Below are 27230 nucleotides of genomic sequence, written 5' to 3' on the forward strand. Positions count from 1 at the left end.
ATCAGGGGGCCCCACTGGCACCGCCTTGGCTGACCCGGGGCCTGTGGGCTGGGGGCAGCTCCTACATTGATCGTCTGCCCCCTGATGGTCAGTGCACGTCATAGCAAACGGTCGTTCTGCTGTTCAGTCGATTTGCATTTTAGGCTTTTATTCTATAGGATTCAATTAAGGCAGACTCTAGGGAGATGTTTGTTTTTAATTAACAGAAAATAAAATGCAAACTACAAGGCTAGGGGGATGAATTTAATTTATAACAGCTCTAAACTTTCTGACTACATGTAAGAGAATCACAGCACCCAGGGATTTTATTAGCAAAAGCAGGTAACCATTTTACAAATTCAAAGTCAATTCTGTGAACAAAAAGGGGCCACATGCTAACCTGACAAGCTCAGAGAAGGCCTGTGTGGCAGCATTACAAACTCAGAGACCTAAAATAACCTAAATTAAAACTTTTTAACTCAAAGCAGTGTAGGGCAGGTAGTCATGTCCTAGGCTAGAACCTTCCAGGACAAAGTTTTACTGTGACAGAGCCTGTCTATTGCCTTTTGCATCTAAGATAACATACCTTTGGAATGTCTGAGTAATATCCCTTTTCCGACCCCTCAGGGCACAACCGATGCACCAGAACAGAAACTACAAACCCTCTTGTTATTTTTTATTGTGTTAATTGTTGACTATGAACTATCCTGTACCCACCAATGTAAAAGATGTACACGTCTATCATTTTACTTTTTATCCCATCCCAGACGTTTGCTTTCTGCCACTTCCCTAATGTATCGCCAAGGATTTTCAGGTAACCGACTTCTCTTTTGATTGTAATATATAATATAAGGTGCAAAACTGCCATTGTCGACAGTTTGACTCAAATAAACTCAGGAAAGTTCTTTATAGGTTTGAGTGTTTCTTACCTCGACAATTCTCAGGCAGGATAAATTGGTGTGAGTTGGGGCAACGGATAAGAAGATCACAAAGAATCCAAAATTGCAAATAAAACTAGTCAAAAAGAAGATATGTGTAAACTCCAACTACAGTTACATTAAATATCTAGAAACACATTTGTTATTTTATAGCCAAAAATAATACAAGTCTCATAGTTTGGAAACATTTAAACATCATATAAATTGCTTGATGAAAAGCCACCAAAAGGTTAACATGAGAAAATAATTGTGGTTGTTTAATGTCTTAGCTGAAATCTTCATATTTTTGAAACATTAAAATAGGACCAAGGGCTCCTACTATTATGTAGATCTACATTCTTCAATTGACCCTTGAACAACACAGGTTTGAACCGCATGGGTCCACTTATATGCAGATTTTTTTTTCAATAAATATGTCCAGTGCTGTGAATACATTTCCTCTTTCTTTGATATGATACCGTTGTAATAACCTGGTTATTATTTAACAGAAAAGGAGGAAAGGAAAGACTAGATATAGGCGTACCATTTACACACCTTTGCCAAAAAGCTGCATTTAACATTCTCCGAGTTTATTTCCCGCTGATTGATGGGGGAAGGGGCTTGACAAAGGCAATTTAGACGCATGCCCAGTAAGGTCTGAGTGACGTAAGGAAATATTTGACTGTCAATCACACCTGGAAACAGGTAATTGGCTAGGATGGGTGTGGCCACTGCAAACAAGAAACCTAACTATTTAAACTTCTAAACAAAGAAGTGATTGCGTTTTCTCTCTCTCTCTCTCTCTCTCTCTCTCTCTCACTCACACACACACACACACACACACACACACACACACACACACACACGGACATGGACATAGCACACATGGACTAATGGACTATAACTACTTGAATGCTGAACCACACCAGCTGCAGCATGGCATGGAAGCTCTGGGCGCTGGCCCTCTTTCTGGCTCCGCTGAACTCCCAGCTACCCCTTTCAGGGCTGGCTTGGGGGAAATGGGACATGGCCACCTGAGAAATGTAACTCTGTGCCAATAAAGCTTTCTTCCACATCCCATCCTCCCATGGGGCTTCTGAAAATGCTTCTTTTAGCAGCACCCCCACAGCCTCACTCCCACTCGTGTCTGGGAAGTCTGGCCCATTAATTTCTCCGGCATCAGATTTTCTTAATAACATTTTCTCTAGCTTGCTTTATTGCAAGAATACAGTATGTGCTACATACAACATACAAAATGTGTTAATAGACTGTTTATGTTATTGGCAAGACTTCCGGTCAGCAAAGGCTCTTAGTAGTTAAGTTTTGGGGGAGTCAAAAGGTATGGACAGAGTTTTATGCGCATGGGATTAGTGCCCCAACGCCATGCTGTTCAAAGGTCAACTGTACTATGATGGACAATTTGAAGCAGACTAACCCTCCTGTCAAAATAACTAGGGAAAGTGGATAAGATACTTGAGAATGTATTTAAAGGCATCAGACAGCTACCCAGGCCACCAGGATTTGAGGAGACCTAGGCAACATGCGTTGAGGAAACAAGATTCCAGAGAGAAGGCAAAATTAGAGAAGTGAGCTCTACATTCTCTGTTGCTTTTTGCCTGCAAGGACTTACTGATTCCTGTGCCACAAAGAACCAATGATCTTAGAAGAGGGTGGCAGGCTGATAAGCTAAGCAAAGCTCAGCAGCCTCATAAGGCTAGTGCCCAAAATACAAAATTGGAGTTCAAGGCCCATCAAGGAGGAGGCCTGGTAAGCCTAGGCTGTCCATTGTATTTTCTGGATGCTGAATCTTGGTTAAGAAGATCTCTCTAATCCCTAGTGTGTACTCACAGGCTCTCTTACTTTCTTCTAAGCTGGTTTTATTTTCTATATGGTGCAAGACAGGAGTCAACTTTATTCTTCTAGAGATGGGTAACCAGTCAAAGCCAGCATCATTTATGAAGCAAACCATCCTTTCCCTTCTAAATTGAAATGTCACTTTTGTCACGTATTAAATTGAAACTATTTCTGAATCTCTCTTGGGTTGTACTGATCTCTTTGCATATTCAAACATAGTGGACATTTATTATTATTCTTGACTCTGCAGCATCCGAATCCCCTTCCTGGATTTGGGGAGATCCCCACCTTATGATTCTTATCCCCAACTTATGAGCCCATCCTTCACGAAAGAAGCTGAAAATGTCAGACCTTTTCTCTTAATAAAGTGAAGGTCTGACCCTAACTGGTTTGGCTCAGTGGATAGCGCATCGGCCCCTGGACTAAAGGGTCCCGGGTTCTATTCCAGTCAAGGGCACGTACCTTGGTTGCAGGCTGGAGTCCCAGTAGGAGGCATGCAGAAGGCAGCTGATGGTGTTTCTCTCATGGATGTTTCTAACTCTCCTTCTCCCTTCCTCTCTGTAAAAATCAATTAAAAATGTATTTTAAAAAATTAAATAAATAAAGCGAGTGTGCGGGCAGCAGTCCGCTTCTAAAAAGGCCTGTGATCTCTGACGGCTGGTATTCACATGCGTGTGTAACCCCTTCTCTCACTGAGTAGGGTTATTGCGGAAATGATGGTTTTATGATTTCTAAGGTTGGTCATGAGTTACTACCGCTCCCGCCTCGTTTCTGGCTTGGATCAGCACTCACTCTGGGGAAAGCCAGCTGCCATCCCATGAGCACACTCTCAAGCGGCCCTATGGAGGGGGCCGTGTGGCAAGGACCTGAGCCCTCCTGCCAATAGCTATCTGAGTGAGCCGTGATGGAAGCACATGCTCCAGCCCAGTCAAGACTTGGATGACTCTGGCCTCTTGAGAGACCCCTGAGCCAGAACCATTCAGCGAAGTGCTCCTGGATTCCTGACCTACACATACTGTGTGAGGTAATGAATGTTTGTTGTTTAACCTGCATAGTTTTGGGGTAATTTGTTACAAGTTTTAGGGTAATTTGTTACACAGCGATAGATAATATGTAGGGTATGGTACTTGACCCAAGTTCTCCATTTGTTTTATATCCTTTTTAATATTTTTTAATCCTCATCTGAGGATATGTTTATTGATTTTTAGAGAGGAAGGGAGAGAGACTGACACATCGATGTGAGAGAGAAACATCAGCTGGTTGCCTCCTGTATGTACCCCAACCAAGGATCGAACCCGCAACCTAGGTAAGTGCTCTGATCAGAAATTGAACTCACAACCTTTTTGGGGCATGGGATGATACCCCAACCAATTGATTCACTCAGCCAGGGCTGTTTTATATTCTTTAATAAGATTTTATCACTTTTTTCATATAGGAGCTGTCTTTCCTGTCAAGTTTATTCATAAGTATTTGATAGGTTTTATCTCTAATATGAATGAAACTTATTTAAAGTTCTACTTATGTGTTTTTGCAAGATTAGAGCAAGGCTTGATGTTTATATATTTATCATATCAATAATTTAACAGGTTCTCGTATTTATGCTGTGTGTGTGTGTGTGTGTGTGTGTGTGTGTGTGTGTGTGTGTGTGTTTCTAACTAGAATCTCTTGGGTTTCTGGGATATACAATCATTTCACCAGTAAGAAGGAATTTCAAAATAAAAGACTTCAACTTTTCTAAAATCACTTCATTTTCTTGTCATACTGTTAGACGCTCTTAAGCAGTATGGGACAATACTGACAACAGCAGATGTCTCTGGTTCCTGATTCCTACTAATATGGGTTTTAGTGTTTTGTTGTTTAGAATGATAGTTGCTTTTAGTTTGGTTTTTTGTTGTTGTTCTTGTTTGAGGCATAATTTACATATCAGAAAATTCACTCGTTAAAATGTACAGTTTGATGAGTTTTAACCACCACCAACATCAAGATCAAGAGCATTTCCATCACCCCAAAAAAGTTCCCTCATAATCTTATGCAATCATTCTTTTATACCTTTGCTTTAGTTTAAATAAGATACATGCACTTATGATGCAACTCCCACTGCTAATATTTGTTCAAGCTCTGTATGAATAGAGACCATATCCATATTGCTTACCCCTACACTGCCAGCACCTTGCATAATACCAGATCTCCAACACATACTGAGCTAATGAATGAATGAATGAACGAATGAATGAATGAGTGAACCAATCAACCAACCAACAAATTCACCCTGGTGCTCAGCCCCATTCCTTCATGCTCCGATACCAACTTCTTTCCTGCCATGATCTCCTGCATTCTCCCTGCCTCCTCACTGCCGATTACACCTGTATACCAGGTGAACCATCCACCGTCCCTAATGGCACCCCTTTGCCTATCTGGTTTTTCCTTCCAAGAAGCTTAACAACAATAGCAAAACAACAAAGGGAGCTGTCTCCAGTAATGTCCATGGATATATAGTGTCAAAAGGGACAAATTAAAATTAGGAAGCAATGGAATCAGATCTAAAGGTATTCAATTTTAATATTCAACCTGGAATGTAAGTTCTGAAGAAACTATGCGAGGATGGGAACTGACGAGCACGGCCAGCGAGGCTCAGTGGTTGAGCGTCAATCTATGAACCAGGAGGTCAAGGTTCAATTCCCAGTCAGAGCACATGCCCAGGTTGTGAGCTCAATCCCCAGTGTGGGGTGTGCAAGAGGCAGCCGATCAACGATTCTCATCATTGATGTTTCTATCTCTCTCTCCCCCTTCCTCTCTAAAATCAATAAAAATATATTTTTTTAAAAAGGATAGGAACTGACGATAAAATAAAGAGTCAGAAGAGGTGGAGAGAACAGGTGAGAAACAGGAAGGCTGGGAACTGAGTAAGCTGCCCATTTCTTTTACAGGATGTTCAGCTAGGGATCCTGTCTTAAAGGGGCAGAGCTGAGCCAGACAATAGCTGGCCATCTTCTTCTGCCAGTCTACTGTCTTGTGTTGTCTGCCTCATAAATTCCCACCATCACCTGCAGAAAAGTATAGCTTCAAACAATGGATCTATTTGGAGGGCATGTCTCATTCTCAGTTCCCTTCAGGTGCAACACGAACTACCCACTGAACGTTACAATGGAATTTGCAGTTTCAGAACTGGTTGCTTACTTGTTCAGAGCTAGAGAAAAACGTAAAGAAGTTGAGCTGTGAAATGTAGAAAAGTGAAGAAACTCATCTTTTTTTCAAAATACAAAAAGTAAACAAGAGGGAGCCCCTTTGAATTGCAAGATGAGAGATGCTACCCAATTCATGAATTGCTTAATAAAGCCAATTAAATCTTCAAAAAAATTAAAAATAAACAAGTGTTAAAACATACAAAAATGCAATTCTGAGATTTCTGAATGTAATTCACATCCTAGTATCCTCTTTAAAAAAAAAAAAAAGATGCAAGCACAGAGGCATTTTAAAAAGCTTTGTAAACTACCTTTTGCTTACTAATAATAAACGTAGGTAATTTGGGCAGATGTAAATAAGGCACCACCACAATGTGTAAACACCAACCACAGAAGTAAGACTGGCAAACCTAAATAAGGGAAGTTATAAAAGATTATGATAGACTATCACTGAAAAGCTTGTCTTCAGGAATTTGGATGATTATCTGAAAACAAATTCGAAGTCCAATTTTCCTAGCAATAAGGAAGGGAGTGTTTTTGTTGGAAACGGAGAGAGAGGGGGTGGGTGAGGGGTACCTAAAGACTAGGTTAAAGAGACAGAAAATAAGTCCAGAGGCGCAAGCTGAGTGCGAGGGACTTCCCTCACAGGAAAGACACCTGGTGTTGTATGTCCTTCTGGACGCTGACTGGGTATTTCTATGAAGTTACAAAGTTACACTCCGTTTCTCATTTGCAGCCCCACGGGTTTTGCTTTCAAATACCTGCAGGTGTATCCTCCTTTAAACTAAGAGGTTTTTGTTTTTTTCTTTCCTGTGCTAGACCGGACTTCGTGACCATTCTCCTGATTTACAGCAGATTAGGGCCAACTTTAGGAGCAAGTCCAGGGCATCAAAGTAGCTCGCAATTTCCATTAAAAAAAAAAAAAAAGCCTCACTACCCTCTTCTGTAAACCAAATTAGGGAGGCTTCGGGATTCCGGCAGCGGAAAAGGCAGAGGAAGTGAAGACTCAGGCTGCCCAAGTGACTCACGAGAAGTCACTTTTCGGAAACGTGCGTCTCCGAGTCAGAAGCAAAATCCACACCCAGCCAGAGAGGCCGACTCGCCTAACACCAGGTGGCCTTAGCCCAGGCATGGCGGCTTTTTAGTCCCGCTTCTTAAAGCTGTCAGCTTCTGCAACCAGAACAAAATATAAGTTCTAAATCACGCAGCGCAGACTTCACCTCAAGACAAGCTGGGAAAATGCAGAAGAAAAGGCCAAACTAGGCTGCTGGTCAAAGACTACGATTCCCAGTGTTCAATGCAGTGTACCCCAGTATGTTGCATGCCGGGAACTATAATGGCTCACAACACCCCCATCTCCATCCCCTCCATCTAAAAGCACCCTTGGGATTTTCAGCCTCTCCGGTGTTTCTCTTTTCCGAGATGCACTGCCAAACAGAAAGCTGACAGAGAAGAGTCGCACTGGAATCCTCCCAGCGTGACCCCACGCGAAGATAGGGGAAAGCTGAAGAACGCGTTGCCAAGGCTACCGTTCCCCTGGTCACGAAATAAACGCTCTCTAGGATCCGGAAGTAGTTCCTCTGCGACCTCTCCAAAAAGAGGGATGTGTTCTGACCTGACGTTTATCGGACTGTTTCCCCCCAAAGAGGCCAAAGCTTCCCAGGCAAAGGGGCGGGCCCGCGTGAGAGGGGCCCGCGGAGCCATTTGATTGGAGAAAAGAGGCTAAGGATGACCAATCGGGAGGAGCCACGCTTCGGGCATGGGGAACCGCACCTGGACAGCTCCGATTGGTGGACTGCGGTCCCCCCCACGAGTCCCCATTGGGTATAGAGAGTGCGTGGTGCGGCACGATTGGTGGGTTCGTGTTGTCCGTCCCCCGCCCTCGAGAAGTGGGGTGAAAAGCGGCCGGACCCGCTTGGGGGTAGTGGGCGGACCGCGCGGCGTGAGGTGTGAGGATCTGAGCCTTGGGGTGGCGGGGCGGAGGCGGCTCCTGCGATTAAAGGAGACTTGAGACGCTCACCGGCCGCGCGCCATGAGGGCCCTGTGGGTGCTGGGCCTCTGCTGCGTCCTGCTGACCTTCGGTGAGTGATCCCGGAGGAGCGGGCACCCTGGGACGCTCCCCCCCCCCCCTCCTCAAGCGCGGCCTCTTCTCGAAGATTCTTGGGGCGTTGAGCCTGGGAGGGGGACAAAATAACCGGGTCTGCGCTGCACCTAGGGGACCATCGCCTTTCCTCGAAAGAGGCTTGGGGACTTTTCGTTTACTCTTGCTTCGCTGGAAAGAGAAAAAGAGAACGGAGTTATTTAAATCCCGTGCAGATCTCCTAGTGGCGGCCTGCAGATCTCAGCCATCTCGCCGGGGGGCCTCTCTCGAGCTCTCGCTCCCCCCAGAGCATTGCTGGGGCCCCGTCGGGAGGACTTTTGCCCACGCCTCAACCTTTGGTCTGAGCTCCTGGACCCCCGTCCTCCCCCCCCCCCCCCCATGTTTTCCGACTCCTCGCGAACGCGCGTTTCCTTTCTTAGGTCTGGTCTGGGGAGCGTGAGGTCCTGGATCACCGCAGAGGCAATGTTGGATTCACTTGTACTCCAGCTCCTTACACGTCTTCCCCTTCTCAGGCCCCTGGGCCCAATTTCAGTTCCCCTCGCCAGAGTTGGCACAAAATCCTGCGTGTACTCTGACCTGTGATTTCGAAGGCCTGGGTTTTGTTTGGCATGGCCAGTTTGGAGGCCTTGTCTTGGCCTGCGCGCAACACGTGTGAATGTGGAAGGATCCTGGTATCAAATCTGCTAAGTTATAAAGGCTCGAGGGTGCCTCCTTAGAAGCGATGGCAGCCTCCGTGTTTCAGAATCTACTGGGGAACCTCAGTGTCTGAACCTAAATAAGCAATATGCGGACTTGGATTCACATTGGATATTTAAACCAGTGGGTCCATTCTCCCATCCCCATCTCCCGTGTTTAACAACTGAATTTTGCAACCCCTATCCTTGCCCTTTTTATTTTCCCTCTGAGAAGTACATGAAGCATCGATGTTTTAAGAGGTTTTTTTTGGTGTTAAATCTTCCTTCAGGGTCAGTCCGAGCTGATGATGAAGTCGATGTGGATGGCACAGTAGAAGAGGATCTGGGTAAAAGTAGAGAAGGCTCAAGGACAGATGATGAAGTAGTACAGAGGTTTGTGTTCATTTCTAACTACCTGTATCAACCCTTCTGAACACTGGAAAACTGTGGCTTCGCTTGTATTTCCAAAATTTAATTAGCTAAAAAATGCTCAGAAAATGTATCAAGCATGTGCACACATGAGTATCTTCTAACCGGCCCCCAAGAATGGTCCAACTTGAATGAATGCCTTTGAAAATTATTTTGATAACTGTATTTGCAGAATACTTGCACTATAACCTTAGGAATTTAGAAAAGACGTTTAGTTGGTTTTGTCCTCAGGGTGTCCTTAGTAATTTTAAAAAGAGGATTTCTGTCAGTTGAACTGTGTTTTAAAATGTGTCCTCCTAGGTCAGGACTTAGTTTTGTAGAGCTGTAGAAGCCAAAGCTTCCCTGGGCAAAGGGGCGGTTCCACGTGTGAGGGAACATAAGTGAGTATGACTGCTACTTAGTGGAGGAAAGTTGGGTTTATTTTTCTGACATTTTTAAGAACTGAGTATTTCCAATGCAGTGTTACAGGTAACCTACTACTGTGGTAAAATAATAATGAGATGGTAGATTAGTAACATTTTATAAAGGTCGCCAATTTACCCTTTTAACCCTTGAGACCATCTTAAGAGACTCCTGTGCTCTCAGCACAGATCATACAGTTTTGGAGGGAACTAAGCAATGCTTATTTGCTTGTCAAATTTACTTTTTAGAGAAGAAGAAGCTATTCAGTTGGATGGATTAAATGCATCCCAAATAAGAGAACTTAGAGAGAAATCAGAAAAGTTTGCCTTCCAAGCTGAAGTAAACAGAATGATGAAACTTATCATCAATTCATTGTATAAAAATAAGGAGGTAAGCAACATGTGGCTAGGATAATTATTTTTCTCTGTATGGTAGCACACTTGTTTACTTTCATAGTAAGTGTACTTAGTGATTCCAAATAAGTAGTAAGATTTCAATTCCCTGTAGTGTATATACAAGAATTGCTACTAGATACAGTGTGTGGGGGGTGGGGGTGGGATGTTATGGGGGATGGGAGGTTGTTAGGCATTTTGCCTTCTTTTTCCTCTCCCCTCCAAATATGTTCATGGCCTGCTAAACAGTTATGAGTCGATAAGGACCATTGCTAACCAAGCTTCATGCATTTCGTACCTAAAGATCACTAGTAGAATGGTGTTACTGCTCTTAACCAATTCAGATATCCCTTCTAGTTGCTACAGTCTTTTGTGTAAAGAGCAGTACCTCCTTTTACCAAGAGAGGAAAGCCACCTCTTTACATAAAGTGCTTTTTTAGAGTACAGAGGAGAAATAAAATGAATTTGACATTAAACCTAATGTCTTGTGTATCTTGAGACTAATCTAACTGTATTAAATCTGGCCTCCATTTAGATTTTCCTGAGAGAACTGATTTCAAATGCTTCTGATGCTTTAGATAAAATAAGGCTAATATCACTGACAGATGAAAATGCTCTTTCTGGAAATGAGGAACTAACAGTAAAAATTAAGGTAAGCTTAAACAATTTTCTTTTAAAATAAAAAGAAACCTTGGTGACAGAGAACCCATAATCGGTCAAGATAGACTAGGTTATGCTGCAATAACAAATATTCCCCCAAATCTCAGGGAATTAAGCCAGGGGTCAGCAAAATACGGCCTATGGGCCAAGTCCAACCTGCTTCCGTTTTTATAAATAAAGTTTTATGAGAACATTTCCATGCCTACTTGTATATTATCCGTGACTGCTTTTGTGCTGCGTGATAGAGTTCAGTAGTAGTTGTGACAGAGATCATATGGCCCATAAAGCCTAAAATATTTCATCTCTGGCCCTTTTACAAAAAAAGTTTGCTACCGTCTGGCTTAAATCAGTCGCAGGCTGCCTGTGGCCTTTGCTTTATATCATCTTCACTCCCTGACATAGGCTGATAGAGCAGCCATCTGGAGTGTAGCTGGTTGCCATGGTGTAAACTAAAAGCTTGGAGGGTCTTACATCAATTAAAGGCTCCACACTGAAAGCCACACTCTTAGTTGCAACTTATTGGCCAGAACTAGTCATATGGCCTCACCCAGCCATAAATAGAGGAAGTATATTCCTATTATGTTCCTAGAAGGCAGAGAGTCGGGAATATTCAGTAAAAATATTGATCACCACAGATTCTAAACCCAGAAGTCATTCAAGTTTTAGATTTTTATTTTCTACCAAAGAAATAGGTAAAACATAAAATTTTATCATTCTTGAATATTTTCTTCAAAAATAACTTGTTTTGTTTAGTCTGCCTCTGCCCTTTGACAATTAGATCAGTCTCTGCCCTCTTTATATTGATACTTTCTCAAACACACTAAACTTAAAATTATTCTCTATAAAGAAAGATGCTATACTTAATACATGCATTTTCTGAAAAGCCTATAAAAGTATGGAGGAAAATATCTCAATTTAGTTTTCTGTATTGGAATTGATGTTGCCCAAAGCTGAGAATTTTTCAATAATAGCTCAGTGTTTACTTGTCATACCATGAGTATTAAGCAAATACAATTATCTTGTTTTTGTCTTTCCTTTAGTGTGACAAGGAGAAGAACCTGCTACATGTCACAGACACTGGTGTAGGAATGACCAGGGAAGAGTTGGTTAAAAACCTTGGTACCATAGCCAAATCTGGGACAAGCGAGTTTTTAAACAAAATGACTGAGGCACAAGAAGATGGCCAGTCAACTTCTGAATTGATTGGCCAGTTTGGTGTTGGTTTCTATTCTGCCTTCCTTGTGGCAGATAAGGTTATTGTCACATCGAAACACAACAACGATACCCAGCACATCTGGGAATCGGACTCCAATGAATTTTCTGTAATTGCTGACCCAAGAGGAAACACTCTAGGCCGGGGAACGACAATTACGTGAGTGTTTCTAATTCCTAATAATAATAATAATTGATAGTCCTAATGAGGATCTTCACTCTCCAGTTCAGGCTTTCTAGGCAAATGGCTTATTCTGGGCCAATAATTTCCTTGCCTTTAAAATGAGGAAATTGAATTGTTCTAATCACTTGAAGAAATGTCTGAGGACCTAACCCAGAGCTATAATGGCTGCTGTACATACAGGACATAAGTAGGAAGGGTTAGCTCTTCCAGGGCGAAGGCAGATGAGGCCTCAGAGCAGTGGCTTGGTCCAGGTTTTCAGGGAAGCAAGACTTAAACTCAGTCTGTGGAGCATCATGGATAAAGGGGTGGAGGAACAGCGTGTTCACAGGATTAAAGTTTTCTGAAGGATGGCAGGACTGGATGAGAGGAGGCTCCTTGGGTGACCACTAAAATATTTAAGATCTGTGGTAACTGGGTTGTAGTCTCATTTGAGGATAATTAGAAATGATTGAATTTGAATTCATTTTAAGCCAATAACTATTGTTAGTGTAGATGAGACAGGTCTTATGCCCAGTATCACTTGGTTCCATCACAGTGAAGTAGACAGGGCAGCCTTTTTTCTAAAGGTCAGTAGACTTACCCAGTCCTGCAAGTTTCTAGAATAGAGAAAATATTGCTCACATATCATGTGCCTGAAGTCTCACTTTTTTTGCCTTAATTCAGTTTTAAATTTTCTTAACATTAAATATTCAAGTAGGAAAAAAGCATATATCTTATCATTTTGATCAATTTTCTTCATCCCAAAAGGTAACATTTCCTGTCTTCATGGTCACAGATGTTTTTTTAATGAAGGCTAATTAGAGGACTGCATTTCAGTACTTTTACTAATTTATTCGTCCCAATTTACCTTTCCCTGCCTTTGTTATTAACATTGATACCTCCTAGTCTCATTAGGAGGCATCACTAATAGTCATACCCCAGAGCCCTCTCTTATTAGGTGTTAGAGTGTAGGTAATCACATCTCTGAACTAGAAAGAGCTAGAAAATGATGTCCCAAGAGATGCTGATGTCTTAGAGCAGAGGTCCTCAAACTTTTTAAATGGGGCCAGTTCACTGTCCCTCAGACCGTTGGAGGGCCGGACTATAGTTTAAAAAAAACTAGGAACAAATTCCTATGCACACTGCACATCTTATTTTGAAGTAAAAAAACAAAACGGCAAAAACACCCGCATGTGGCCCGCGGGCCATAGTGTGAGGACGCCTGTCTTAGAGTGCTGAGAGAGAGGCAAGATTGCCTAGATGTAAGCTTTATTAAAGCAAACATTTTGTTGACTGCTCTGTTCCCAGAACCTAACACTTGACAGGTAAATATTTGTATGAATGAGGTAATCAAAGCAGTTTTATGCAAGTCCCATGGATGCTTGATAAGTAAGTGAAACTTTTCAACAGGTTCTGCTTTCTTTGGGCAAAATTGCCTTTTCCTTCAAGTCTACCTACCCCACCATTCACTCAACAGATACTCATTTGAATGCCCATTACTTGCTAGGATTTAAGGCTACGGTGGAGAATAAGACAGGTGTGCTCTCTGCTCTCACAGGGCTCATTCTAGTAAGTGGGGGAAAACATGAAGTCATTTCAGAGTGGCAAATGCTAGAAAAGAAGCTAAGGGACACCTCCCGTACCAGAAGGCCTTTCTGAAGTAGTGATAAGTTCAAATATTCCAGGCAGCAAGCACAGCATGTTGAAAGTTTCAGAGACAAGCCTATTTGAGGAACTGAAAGTCTAGAGTGGCCAAAGGAAAATGGAGAGTGAAGTCCAGGAAGTGACAAGGTCAAGATCCTGCCCTATATCCAGGACTTCATCTCTGTTCATACCTTTAAATTAGCCTCTGCTGTACCCTTATGGGAAATTTTGTGAGGATTAAATGAGATCATGAAATATGATTGCTTCTGTTCTTCCTACCACAATGAGAATGGTATTCTACACTTTTTTCCTAAAGCTAGTCTCCACTGTGATCTCTCATCTTATCTCCTTGGACACCAGCATAAATTAATTCCTACCCAATCTTTTAAAGTCAGCCTTTCCCCCACACCTCCCTCTTTCCCATCAAAGTGTGAGCATGGCCAGGTCTCTGGGGTAGGACAAAGGCAGGTGGTGCCATCCTCTTTTGGGCACACTATTTCTCCCCACTCCACAGCTGAGTTTAAAGAAGTACACTTGGCCCTCGCCGGTTTGGCTCAGTGGATAGAGCGTCAGCCTGCGTACTGAAGGGTCCCGGGTTTGATTCTGGTCAAGGGCACATGCCCAGGTTGCCGGCTTGATCCCCAGTCGGGGGGCATGCAGGAAGCAGCTGATCAATGATTCGCTCTCATTGATGTTTTTATCTCTCTGTCCCTCTTTCTCTCTGAAATCAATAAAAATAAATAGAAAATTATTTTTAAAAAATAAAGGGAAAAAAACATAATTTATAAAAAAAAAAAAGAAAAAGTACACTTGCCTTTGCTGCTACTTCACCTTTTGTCATGCCTTACCATTGAAGTAATTGACTAGTAATCCTTGTTGCTAAATCCAGGGGATTTAGGGGTTTTTTAAATGACATTGCTCCCAGCAATAGATTGTCTTTTTTTTCTTAGTTTTTCTGTGGTGTAGTCTACAGAACTGGCTTTCTGCTACACACTTCTTAAGACTGTCCACTTACCTAGCTTCCATGACCCTACAAATCTTTAGATTTCCTTTGCCCATTTCTTAAATATTGATGTTCTCTTTCTTTAAAAGTAAAAGTTAAGTTTGAGCCCTTTTCTCATTATCCTTATGTTCCTCATTTAATTCTTAAAGGGACAGCTAGTAGATAATTTAACCTTGCAATCATAGGATTTGTCACATGTCTCAACTCTGCTGTTGTCCCTGACAGCAACCATGGACAACATATGAGGTTGTGTCCCAATACATTTTTTTTTTAAAGAGAATTGGAATATTTTTATTTTTATTGATTTCAGAGAGGAAGGGAGAGGGAGAGAGATATAGAAACATCAATGATGAGAGGGAATCATTGATTGGCTGCTCCTGCACGCCCCACACTGGGGATTGAGCCTGCAATCCAGGCATGTGCTGTTGACTGGAATTGAACCTGGGACCCTTCATTCTGCAGGCCAATGCTCTATCCACTGAGCCAAACCAGCTAGGGCCCAATAAAATTTCTTATGTGGGCATCAGCCATACAGTTTGTTGACTCCGGTCAAGATCTCACTAATGGTCTGTTCATATATCTAATTGCCATTTAAATATCACTAAGATGTCAAACCATCAGCTTCCGCTTGCATCCAAAATTGAACTCTTTCCCCAACTCAGCAGCTCTAAGATACTCTGCTCTGAGACCAGAGACTTTGTCACCTCATTTTTATTGGAGCACGAACATCAAGATATGGGCTATCTGCTGTGTTTGAGAATATTGTGATTTGTTATTTTTGGTGGATGGAGGGAAGGGTTTGCAGAGGGGGCAGTAAGTGCCAATACAATCTTCTGTATTGGAGTTAGCTAAGCCAGTGTGCCAGTAGAACTCTGGTGGAAATCTTCTGCCCACATGTGAATTACTAAGTACTTTGAATGTGGCGGTGCAACTGAAGACCAACTTCAAATTTTATTTGAATACTTACATTTGACTGATGGCTACTGTTTTGGATGGTGCAGATATAACAATAATTCAGATTAATTTTCTAGTTTTTTAAAGAAACATTTTTATTAGGGGTTTGCTATCTATAATAATCATTTGATTTCTAGACTAACTTTTAGAGTACATATAATTCCACTTTTCTCTAGAATGTTTTCTCGCCTTAAGCTATCTTAAGATTTCAGTTTTTCAAATGAAAAAACCCAATATATTTAGAAGGTTGGGAACATTTTCATTTTCTACTTGGAACTAAGGTTATTCTCCACTTGGGATTGCAAGGAAGGGTTTTTTTTTATTATATTCATATTTGGTGTATTGGCTCACAAACCCTTATTGGTGACGAAAGTTCTTAATATTTTCTTAGTAGAGAGGATATCTTGGATTAAACAGAACTACTGGCTATTAGCATTGTCAAGAAGGCAAATTTATAATCAACTCATTTAAACCATAGATGTGCCTATAAATGTCTTTTTTCCCTTGCAGCCTTGTTTTAAAAGAAGAAGCATCTGATTACCTTGAATTGGATACAATTAAAAATCTCGTCAAGAAATACTCACAGTTCATAAACTTTCCTATTTATGTATGGAGCAGCAAGGTAAATCTATATTGCTAAAAATTTATATGTATCACCTTCGCATTTTAAAATCTGTAATAATATAAAAGTGTAATATGCTAATTATGCAAGGGAAGCTGGGTCCCGGGTGCCAGAGAGAAGCTGGTGCCAGCAGCGGGGGGAAGGAGCTACTCTTGCATGAATTTCGTGCCTCGGGCCTCTAGTATTTAATATTTAAAGAAAGCTAAATGTGGTTTTCTCCAGTTCAGGTATTTGGGTTTCCTCACAGAAGACCTATTTTTTTGAGTTGTCCTTTTGTTTTATATTCTACAGATGAAATCCGAATCTTTAAAGGAGTTTAACCATAATTCTACTTTCTACTTCAACAGACTGAAACTGTTGAGGAACCCATGGAAGAAGAAGAAGAAACAGCAAAAGAAGAAAAAGAAGAATCTGATGATGAAGCTGCAGTAGAAGAAGAAGAAGAAGAAAAGAAACCAAAAACTAAAAAAGTAAGTCTGGTTTATGTCCCTCCTTAAAATATTGTTCAGGATATATTAGAAAACCTAAGTATGCACTCATTTGAGGCAAGCTTCAGTTTTTAAAGGTTGTTTCCAAATGCTAAGTCCATCTTACAAAAAATCAGAAGTGTGTGCGTGTGTCTGCACCTATGTTTCTCCTAGAAATTTGAAAGTGCCAAACAGCTCATTTTTATGAGTTTCCTGACTTCTATATATTGCTCAGGACTGGTGGCTTACATGTTTTGAATTTTAAAATCTTTAAAAAGCGTTCTGCATCTTCTTTTGTCATGTAGGTATTAACTATAAAAGTAGTTCTCTGGCCTACTCAGGAAGCAGAGTAGGTAGAAGTTGTGGTGGGTTTTGAGGAATATTTATTTTAAGATGTTGGATTTCTATAAGTCAGGAAATATATAATATGTATATTCTTCTAGTCTCAAAACATTTTTAAGAAATAACATTTTAGCTAAAAATAATGAAAAAATTGTCTTTTTAATTATAATGATAACCAGTTGTCTTTTTATATTAAATATCAATCTTTGTTGAGAAACCCTTTTTTTTTTTATTTTAATTTTTTATATAGTTGGCAGGAACCATACTAGATTAGAGGTATCCTTTGTTCCTTCCCATGTTCTCTTTTGAAATGTCCTAAAGCTACGGTTTCCACTAGTGTAACTGCTGGGAGAGACTAATTAAATACTGTTAACTTCAGGTTGAAAAAACTGTCTGGGATTGGGAACTTATGAATGATATCAAACCAATATGGCAGAGACCATCAAAAGAAGTAGAAGAGGATGAATATAAAGCTTTCTACAAATCATTTTCAAAGGTAAATATTTAGAAAAATGTGATAAAAAGGTACTAAATTCTAAAATAAGTTTAAAATAATTTATAACTACAATTGATTTCCTTTTTAATCCTGTGTATTTTATTTTATGCATTAAAAAAATTACTCTGAGAAGAAATCTGTAGGCTTCACCAGGTTGCCAAGAGGTCTGTGTTATAGAAAAAAAATATACCTCCATGAGTATGTGTTTGGTTTCTACTATAGAACCAATAAAACAAAGTTGTGTTATTGAGTGGCTTTTAACTAATTCTTTAAAGAGCATGTTTACAGCAACATCAAATAATTACTGTGAGGTCATCACATGCCTAGGCAGGAATAATTGCTAACTCTGTTTTTTCTTTTACTAATCCCTTCTTGTAACTCTTAATCCAAAACTAGCAGAGATTAAGACTGTTCCAAGTTAATGTTTTCCCAAACCACATTTTGTACAAAATAGAATAGTTTAATGTACTTATTTAGCATAGCTAGATAGAATACTTAATACTTAATATTCTATGATTGTATTGTCCTTTACTCTTTATTCCATTTATTGATTTGTTACTTAACCTTGTTTTCCTTAACATTAACATCCAACCATCCCTTAAAAACTCTAAAAACTTTCCCTTGGTTCTCTAAAGTCTAAATTATAATTTTTTTATATTGTACATGTTGAACTAATACTATTTTGGGTATGTTGGGTTAAATAAAATATATTAACAATTAACTTCACTTGTTTCAACTTAGAGCTGCCCCCTGCCCTAACCAGTTTGGCTCAGTGGATAGAGCGTCGGCCTGCGGACTGAAGGGTCCCAGGTTCGATTCCGGTCAAGGGCATGTACCTTGGTTGCGGACACATCCCCAGTAGGGGGTGTGCAGGAGGCAGCTGATCGATGTTTCTGTCTCATTGATGTTTCTCTCTATCCCTCTCCCTGCCTCTCTGTAAAAATCAATAAAATCTATTTTAAAAAAAAGGAGCTGCCCCCTGGTGGTCAGTGTGTTCCCACAGGGGGAGCGCCACTCAGCCAGAAGCCGGGCTCTCGGCTGGCGAGCCAATGCAGCGGCAGTTGCAGGAGCCTCTCCCGCCTCCGCAGCAGCACTAAGGATGTCCGACTGACATCCCCCAAGGCTCCCGAACTGTGAGAGGACACAGGCCGGGCTGAGGGAGACCATCCCTCCCCCCGAGTGCACGAATTTTGTGCACCAGGCCTCTAGTTTAAGATAACAGTATTGGCTTACATTATATTTCTAATACACAATTGCCCTAGATGAAGTACCATGGTTAATATATTTTATTTAACCCAACATACCCAAAATAGTATTAGTTCAACATGTACAATATAAAAAAATTATAATTTACTTCTCGGATTTTCTTGTACTGTCTTCACAGTCTTTTTATATATTTTACACTTATCATTAATCACATCTCAATTTGGAATAGCCACGTGGGTTCAGTAATGGATAATGCAATCTAGAGAATTTCTGTCTTTACACTTTCGTAGCTATTTATATACCTCTTTATATCTACTGCTATAGTCCAAATTCCCTGGGAAAAATCTGTGCCTGAATACTTTCTATGGTTGGACAGTACACTCATGAATTATTGTATGATTTTGCCATTTAGGCAGGATGGCGGTTTTCCCATCCTGTTCTCTCACACAAGTGGAACCTTCCTGAGTTTAGGAATAATGTTATTGACAGTCACCATGAAAACAACCATGTCATCTTAGTTGCTTCTTTTCCCTCCAGGCCCTCCCCACCCTCTTTTGGTAAGGGGACTTTTTTTTAAATATATATATTTTTATTGATTTCAGAGAGGAAGGGAGAGGGAGAGACAGAAACATCAGTGATGAGAGAATCATTGATCAGTTGCCTTCTGCATGCCCCCTACTGGGGTTCTGACTGGGAATTGAACCATGACTTCCTGGTTCATAAGTTGATGATCAACCACTGAGCCACCCCGGCCAGGCAGGAACTATATTATTAAGTGCTAAACTGGACTGTACCGCATAATAAATTACTTAGCCTTTGTACCACCGTTTTTTTATGCCTTTTGCATAATGAAGTACCAATTTTCCATAGGAAAGTGATGACCCCATGGCTTATATCCATTTCACTGCTGAAGGGGAAGTTACCTTCAAGTCAATTTTATTCGTACCTACTTCTGCTCCACGTGGTCTGTTTGACGAATATGGATCTAAGAAGAGTGATTACATTAAGGTGGGTTTTTAAGTAATGTAAACAGAATTTTAAATTTGAAAGTACAATTTCCCAAAAGTAACCTTTTTATTTTCTCTGCTTAGCTGTATGTGCGCCGAGTGTTCATCACTGACGACTTCCATGATATGATGCCCAAGTACCTTAATTTTGTCAAAGGTGTTGTAAGTATCTGAAGATTGAGAGAAGGGGGGATTTTTGTTGTTGTTTGGTTTATCTTTTTCCAATGTTTTTATTGCTCACTGAACTTTCTTTTACCGTATGTAGGTGGATTCAGATGATCTCCCCTTGAACGTTTCCCGTGAGACTCTTCAGCAACATAAACTGCTTAAGGTGAGTACCTCTGGGAAGAGACTGGCTGCTTTGCTCTTTGGGCCACAAAGGACAGTTTCCATTAATAGAGTTACTAGATTTTGAAACTAGTCTTTGGTTGTTCAGGTGAATTTAATTTTATTCTGGAATTCTCAAATCCGGAGAATCTTATTTTCCCCCATTATGCAATAAAAAAAACTTCAAACATATAGAAAAGTCAAAAGAATTACATAGTGAACACATACATATATATATACACACACGCACACCCTCTACCTAGTCTAAAGATAGGATATAAACATTAAAGCAGTCTTGTGACTATTCCCACTGACAGCTTAGTTTCTGGTTAGTCCAGCATAGGAGTGCTCATCATACCCTGCCTCTTGATAAACGGCAAGGACAGTGCCCTGCCTTTGTATCTTTGCCTGCTACTTTACATCTGGTATTGAGATGAAGTTCTCTAATCAGTTATTCTTTAATTTTGTTTAGGTGATTAGAAAGAAGCTTGTCCGTAAAACTCTGGACATGATCAAAAAGATTGCTGATGAGAAATACAATGACACTTTTTGGAAAGAATTTGGTACCAACATCAAGCTCGGTGTGATTGAAGACCACTCAAATCGAACACGTCTTGCTAAACTTCTTAGATTCCAGTCTTCTCATCATCCAAGTGACATTACTAGTCTAGACCAGTATGTGGAAAGAATGAAGGAGAAACAGGACAAAATCTACTTCATGGCTGGGTCCAGCAGAAAAGAGGTGAGATGAACGCCAACTGTCAGGGATCGTGGTTTGTAGCTGGAAGTTATAGCCAGTGTTTGAGAACAAAAAGGGAAAACTTAAATGAACTGTAGCAGGTATGAGGTCTGGTCAGTCACTGTATTCTCTGCACCTCTTTAATTCTCTACCTGCAAATGAGGTTGTTAGTAATATATAAACATAGCTATTGGGATGAACACGTTAACATATCAAGGCTAGATTTGGAAAACTTAGATCTCCTTTATTTTGTAGGCCGAATCTTCTCCATTTGTTGAGAGACTTCTGAAAAAGGGCTACGAAGTGATTTATCTCACAGAACCGGTGGACGAATACTGCATTCAGGCTCTTCCTGAGTTTGATGGGAAGAGGTTCCAGAATGTTGCCAAGGAAGGAGTGAAGTTTGATGAAAGTGAGAAAACTAAGGAGAATCGTGAAGCACTGGAGAAAGAATTTGAGCCTCTGCTCAATTGGATGAAAGATAAAGCCCTCAAGGACAAGGTATTCTTGTGGAAATTAGAAAGTCTGAAAATTTTAGTATTTGCATTTTTAAAAAATTTTGTTTTGCCAACAAATTACACTTAGCAACTGGTTACTTTGCAACCATTAAAACTTGTCAAGACAACATTTAATATTGTGGTTAAATTATTAGGAAGACAAGCTTAAAATTTAGGAACTGCAAAGAATTAAAAAGAAAATAGTGGTTATTCCATATGTAGGTGCTGGGTTTTTTTCCTCTATATTTTTAAAGTTGGTGTTTAAGTATTTCTGACAGAAAAATTCAGATTATAAAATGACAGTGGCGCCGAAACCGGTTTGGCTCAGTGGATAGAGCGTCGGCCTGCGGACTGGAAGGTCCCAGGTTCGATTCTGGTCAAGGGCATATACCTTGGTTGCGGGCACATCCCCAGTAGGGGGTGTGCAGGAGGCAGCTGGTCGATGTCTCTCTCTCATCGACGTTTCTTGCTCTCTATCCCTCTCTCTTCCTCCCTGTGACAGCGGCTCCGACAAATATGAATAAGAGGTACTTTAATGGACTGCCTCTATGTTTAGGATCTTAAATGATGAATCCTTGAAGAGTTGAAATGCAATTATCAAATGCATTTAACTATTGATATTTATATGTAACTAACTTCGGTTTCTTATTCCCAGATTGAAAAGGCTGTGGTGTCTCAGCGCCTGACAGAGTCTCCGTGTGCTCTCGTGGCCAGCCAGTACGGATGGTCTGGCAACATGGAGAGAATCATGAAAGCTCAAGCGTACCAAACAGGCAAGGACATCTCTACGAAGTAAGTGTCCTTGGGAAAAGAAATTCCTGCCACAGCGGTAGCTCTTGTCCAGCCTTCCATACTGAAGCTGGCATTATCTTCAGAGGAACTGATGTGTTACAAGTGTCCACTGTATGTTAGGTAGAAAACAAGTTTACAAAGGGATTCTTCCTACATTAGATTGCTAAAGAAAAGGTCTTGGACTCATGATTTATTTTGTAGTATCTAATCTAATAATAGACAAATATGCAAATTGACCGCACCTTCGCTACACCTAAGCCACGCCCACCAGCCAAGCCACGCCCACCAACCAATCAGGATGGGTATGCAAATTACCCAACAAAGATGGCGGCTAATTTGCATATCAAGACAGCGTCAAAAGAAGCCAAAAGCTGCAGAAGGGAGTAAAGCTTCGAAGAAGCAAGCAAGCTAGGGGGGGGGGGGGAGGAGAAGGGAGGAGCGAAGTCAGGGCCGGGGGAGAACGGAAAAGCAGGCGGGCTGGCCGAGAAGGCAGGGCGGGCCACAAGGGTGGAGCGGAGGCGGGGCTGGGGAGAAGGGAAACGCAGGTGGGCTGGAGGAGAAGGCGGGGCGGGCGACAAGGGCCGAGGGGAGGCGGGGTAGAGTGCAGCAGGAAATCCTATTGCAGGATTTTTCCTGCAACGGGAACGCTAGATTTATATACAAATGCAAGTTTTCTTAATCTGTTACACATAAACTGTATTTGTTTTTTCATTAGACTGTATGTTTGACTTGGTATTTAGACTTTTACATTTTTAGATTTAGTTACAGATGAGGTCAATGACAATTATGTTTCTCAAAAAAGAGCTGAGGTTTTTTTGTTTGTTTGTTTTTTTATTTCTTTATTGATTAAGGTGTCACATATTTGTCCTCATCCCCCCATTCCCATCCCCCACCCCACCCCCCTGTTGTCCTTAACCATTGGTTAGGCTTGTATGCATGCACACAAGTCCTTTGGTTGATCTCTCCCCGCTACCCCCACCCTCCCCTACCCTCCCTCTGAGGCCCAACAGTCCGATCGATGCCTCCTTGTTTCTGGGTGTGTTCTTGTTCATCAGTCTATGTTGTTCATCATTTCCCCTAGATGAGTGAGATCATGTGTTACTAGAGCTAAGTTTTTTTAACCTAAGTAGTATTCCCCACAAAATTAAAGCTAAAATATTGCCCATGAGTTAACAAGTATTTTGAACTCAAGGTCCAGGTATTGGAAGGAAGTGGATCTTTAGTACCTTTTATTTTTAAGAAATAAATATTTCAAGCTTGTGTTTTATTGTCACAGCAGTGGCCTTGAAAATAGCTTTTTCTCTACTTTTATTCTCTTATTCTACTTGGAGTAGCTTCTTTCTTATTTGCTATCTAGTAATCATACTTTTTTTCCCAAGGCCTAGCTTAAGGATTCTTCTCACAAATGTATTTACTAAAATAAATATGTATATGCACATTTCATAATTAGCACAATTCATCAGTACGTATTTATACAATAAAATGAGAAGGTGCTATCTTGCTTATTTGTTTTGTCCCCTGACTAGATTATAAATGTCAGGTAAAGAGAACAGGTTTTTGCTTATCCCATTGCAATACCATAGTAGTCATTCAATCATTCATTAACAGGAAGTTACTTTTCATTCTGCAAGCATTTGAGCACCTACTGCGTTTATGCATTGATGATCTAAAGTAGATATTACTGCTGTCTTTGTGCCATTCAGACTAGTCGGGATGACAGATCAAGTCATCATCTTCTAGCCCAGCACAGACCCTGGGTACACCATGACCGGGACAGATGGAGTTCCTCCCTGTCCTCAGCATGCAGCTATAGGAGAGAGGACAGTCCCCACTGACAGTAAAATGCTAGAGATTGTGAGGGTGTGTTCAGAATTTGGAACTGAGCTCAGATAAAAGAAGTGATTAATTTTTTATGGAACCAGTTTGGTGAAGGCATCATGGAGACTGTTATTTGCACACACCCAGCGTCTGCCTAGACAACTCAGAACTCTGTGGGAACCAGAGCTGCAATTAAGATCGTGAGAATGAATTAGTGGGGATGAACAAGACATTAAGTCAGTTCATCCATTCAACAGTGTTCTAGGCACTTGGGATTCATTCGTAAATAAAGTAGTTGTCTTTATTTAACTCTTTCATCTAAGCATGTCCATCCCCCTTTAAACGGTAAAGCATGATGTAGCAGTAAGAGTATATCTTGATCTCTCCAGAGCTGTTCACTGTAATTATGAAAGTAATAGAAAAAAGGAAATGTATGGACCCTAAAATCTGATGTTAATGTTCTTTTTAAAAAAAATGTTTTTATTGATTTCAGAGAAAGGAAAGGAGAAGAAGAGATAGATAGAAACATCAATGATGAGAGAGAATCATTGATTGGTTGCCTCCTGCACAGCCCACACTGGGGATTGAGCCCACAACCTAGGCATGTGCTGTGACCGGGAATTGAACCATGACCTCTTGATTCATAGGTCTATGCTCAACCACTGAGCTATGCCGGCTGGGCTGTTAATGTTCATTTTTTATCCCTTAACAGTTATTATGCCAGCCAGAAGAAAACATTTGAAATCAATCCCAGACATCCACTGATCAAAGACATGCTTCGGCGAGTTAAGGTGAGTCACACTACAGCCATACTCCTTCATCTTAAATACACCTGTACTCTGTACCTTTTAATCAAGTGTGATTTCTCCCATTTCAGGAAGACGAAGATGACAAGACAGTTTCGGATCTTGCCGTGGTTTTATTTGAAACAGCAACACTGAGGTCAGGATATCTTTTACCAGACACTAAAGCATATGGAGATAGAATAGAAAGAATGCTTCGCCTCAGTTTAAACATTGACCTTGATGCAAAGGTTTGTATTCCCAACCTTCCCACATAGGCTTCATTTCTCTTTAAGAATAGGCTTCCCAGGATTAAGTGATATACCTCAGAAGTTGGACTAATTTCTACTTTTTAGAAATAATTTATTAAGTGTTTGAATCCCGAGTGTCATGCACTATGCTAAAAATTAAACAGAAATTCTCTTTTTATATCCTTTTTTTTTTTTTTTTGGTCTTATCTCAGTTTGTTAGGATGGATGTTAACTCTAATTGGAGGATTGTGAAATTAATTATGATCTTATACATTTAAATGAGCTAAGTGAAAATAGATCCATTAATGAGCTCATAAATGTTGCCCTTAGGTCGAAGAAGAACCTGAAGAAGAACCTGAAGAAACAACAGAGGATGCCACAGAAGACACAGAGCAAGACGAAGACGAAGACATGGATGCCGGAACAGATGAAGACGACGACACAGCAGAGGTAGGACCAATCAAGAATGGGACTTGCATTCTTATTTCTGGCAAAGTTAGGACTGTGTAACATAAAGAAGTCAGGCTTACAGAGATCTGCCCCCAAATAGGCCTCTCATATCAAATTCAAAAGCTGGAGCCAATAATTTTTTTTTTCTTTAAAGCAGGGGTCCTCAAACTTTTTAAACAGGGGGCCAGTTCACTGTCCCTCAGACAGTTGGAGGGCCGGACTGTAGTTTAAAAAAAAACTATGAACAAATTCCTATGCACACTGCACATATCTTATTTTGAAGTAAAAAAAACAAAACGGCAAAAACACCCGCATGTGGCCCGCGGGCCGTAGTTTGAGGATGCCTGCTTTAAAGTGTGTATTTTGATCTCACTTCTTTTATTCCTTTGGTCATCCATTCTTGAGATGTTTTTAAACAGATTTTTCCGTAGCCCACAATGCTTCTATACTCTTGGCCATTTCCTCTCCCTTACTGTATGCTAATATCAGGGTGTTTTAAATTTTTATTGTGTTCAGGGTGGTATACAGGTCTATGCTCAGTAGGGGGCATTGACTTTTGGTGGGTTCTAAATTATTTAAAATATTTTGCAGATTAGCAAGGTGAGTTTTAGTCTACAGCTGAAATAATGGAAATAGGCTTGGCCCATTTCATTCTTTTTTCCACATATGAACCTTTTGAGCTAAGGATTTTATTTCTGCTAGCTTTTAATGTCTTCTGATTTTTGTTTTCACAGAAATCTACAGCTGAAAAAGATGAATTGTAAATTACACACTCACCATTTGGATCCTGTGTGGAGAGGGAATGTGAAATTTAAGTCATTTCTTTTTGGAGAGACTTTTGGATGCTTCCCCCAGCTCCCTTCTCCCCTGCACTGTAAAATGTTGGAATCGTGGGTCACCGAAAGAGGGTTTTTTAGTTGAATTTTTTTTTTTTAACATTCCTCATGAATGTAAATTTGTACTATTTAACTGACTATTCTTGGTGTAAAATCTTGTCATGTGTATAAAAATAAAAAAGATCCCAAATATTCAGTGTCTTGCCTTTTTAATTTAAAAAAAAAAGTTAATCATTTATAGTTTGGAAAGATAATCCTCTTTGAGTGTGGGCTGGGCTTTGTGACTGTCTTCTAAATAATAGAGTATGGAAAGGGGAAAATAGTGACTTCATAGCATAGAAACTTGGCAGCCACTACCTTAACCAAGTGATCAAGGTTGGTATCACCAGTGATGTCATGTATCCTCTTACAGGATGTGATAAGAAGGACATTTCACCTCTGGTATTCTTTCAAAAAATCAATAGCCTTAGCCTAATGAGAAAAACATCAGACGAACCTAGAATATGTGAATGGTACTCTTCAAAAGTTTCAAGGTTAGCCCAGCTGGTGTGGCTCAGTGGTTGATCATTGACCTAAGAACTGGGAGATCAAGGTTCCATTCCTGGTCAGGGCACATGGACCAGTTGTGGCCTCGATCCCCAGTAGGGGGCATGCAGGAGGCCGCCAATCCATGATTCTCAACATTGATATTTCTCTCTCTCTCTCAAATCTGTAAAAACATTTAAGTTTCAAGGTTAAAACCAAGGAAAGAAATAGCCACAAATTTAAGGAGACAGGGCAACTAAATGCAACTAGATTAAAACAAATCCCAATAAAGGCTGGGGTATAGTTAAGTGATAGCTTTGACATATGTAATATGTACCATGATAACATGAGTACTCATGGAAATGGAGAAAGGTATAAGAGACTGTACTAATTTCCCTATAAATCTAAATTTGGAGATAAAGAAATTGACAGTCCAAGTCACAATTGATAGAATTTATGTATGTATACAATACCAAAAGAAGTTCACACTTTAAATATTTCAGCTTA

The 27230-nt window shown here is 40.6% G+C and overlaps 1 protein-coding gene across 2 annotated transcripts; it reads left to right on the forward strand.

The window, feature by feature from the left end:
- Positions 1 to 7841: 7841 nt before the first annotated feature.
- On the forward strand, positions 7842 to 26390 carry HSP90B1 (heat shock protein 90 beta family member 1). Of its 2 annotated transcripts, XM_008144742.3 has the most exons (18): positions 7842 to 8013; positions 8998 to 9100; positions 9787 to 9928; positions 10466 to 10582; positions 11631 to 11962; positions 16077 to 16188; positions 16536 to 16658; positions 17377 to 17493; positions 19570 to 19707; positions 19791 to 19868; positions 19972 to 20037; positions 20506 to 20775; positions 21028 to 21273; positions 21925 to 22061; positions 24592 to 24670; positions 24757 to 24912; positions 25243 to 25362; positions 26097 to 26390. In XM_008144742.3, exons 1-18 carry the CDS (start codon positions 7965 to 7967, stop codon positions 26124 to 26126), a joined length of 2415 nt encoding a protein of 804 aa, XP_008142964.1. In that variant the 5' UTR covers positions 7842 to 7964; the 3' UTR covers positions 26127 to 26390. The 2 variants fall into 2 exon arrangements, with proteins under 2 accessions (XP_008142964.1, XP_054575388.1); XM_054719413.1 differs by lacking the exons at positions 7842 to 8013; positions 9787 to 9928 and having other exon boundaries at positions 9048 to 9100.
- Positions 26391 to 27230: the final 840 nt, after the last annotated feature.

This window comes from Eptesicus fuscus, chromosome 7 (genome assembly GCF_027574615.1).
Source record: "Eptesicus fuscus isolate TK198812 chromosome 7, DD_ASM_mEF_20220401, whole genome shotgun sequence".
In the NCBI taxonomy this organism is placed as follows: domain Eukaryota; kingdom Metazoa; phylum Chordata; class Mammalia; order Chiroptera; family Vespertilionidae; genus Eptesicus; species Eptesicus fuscus.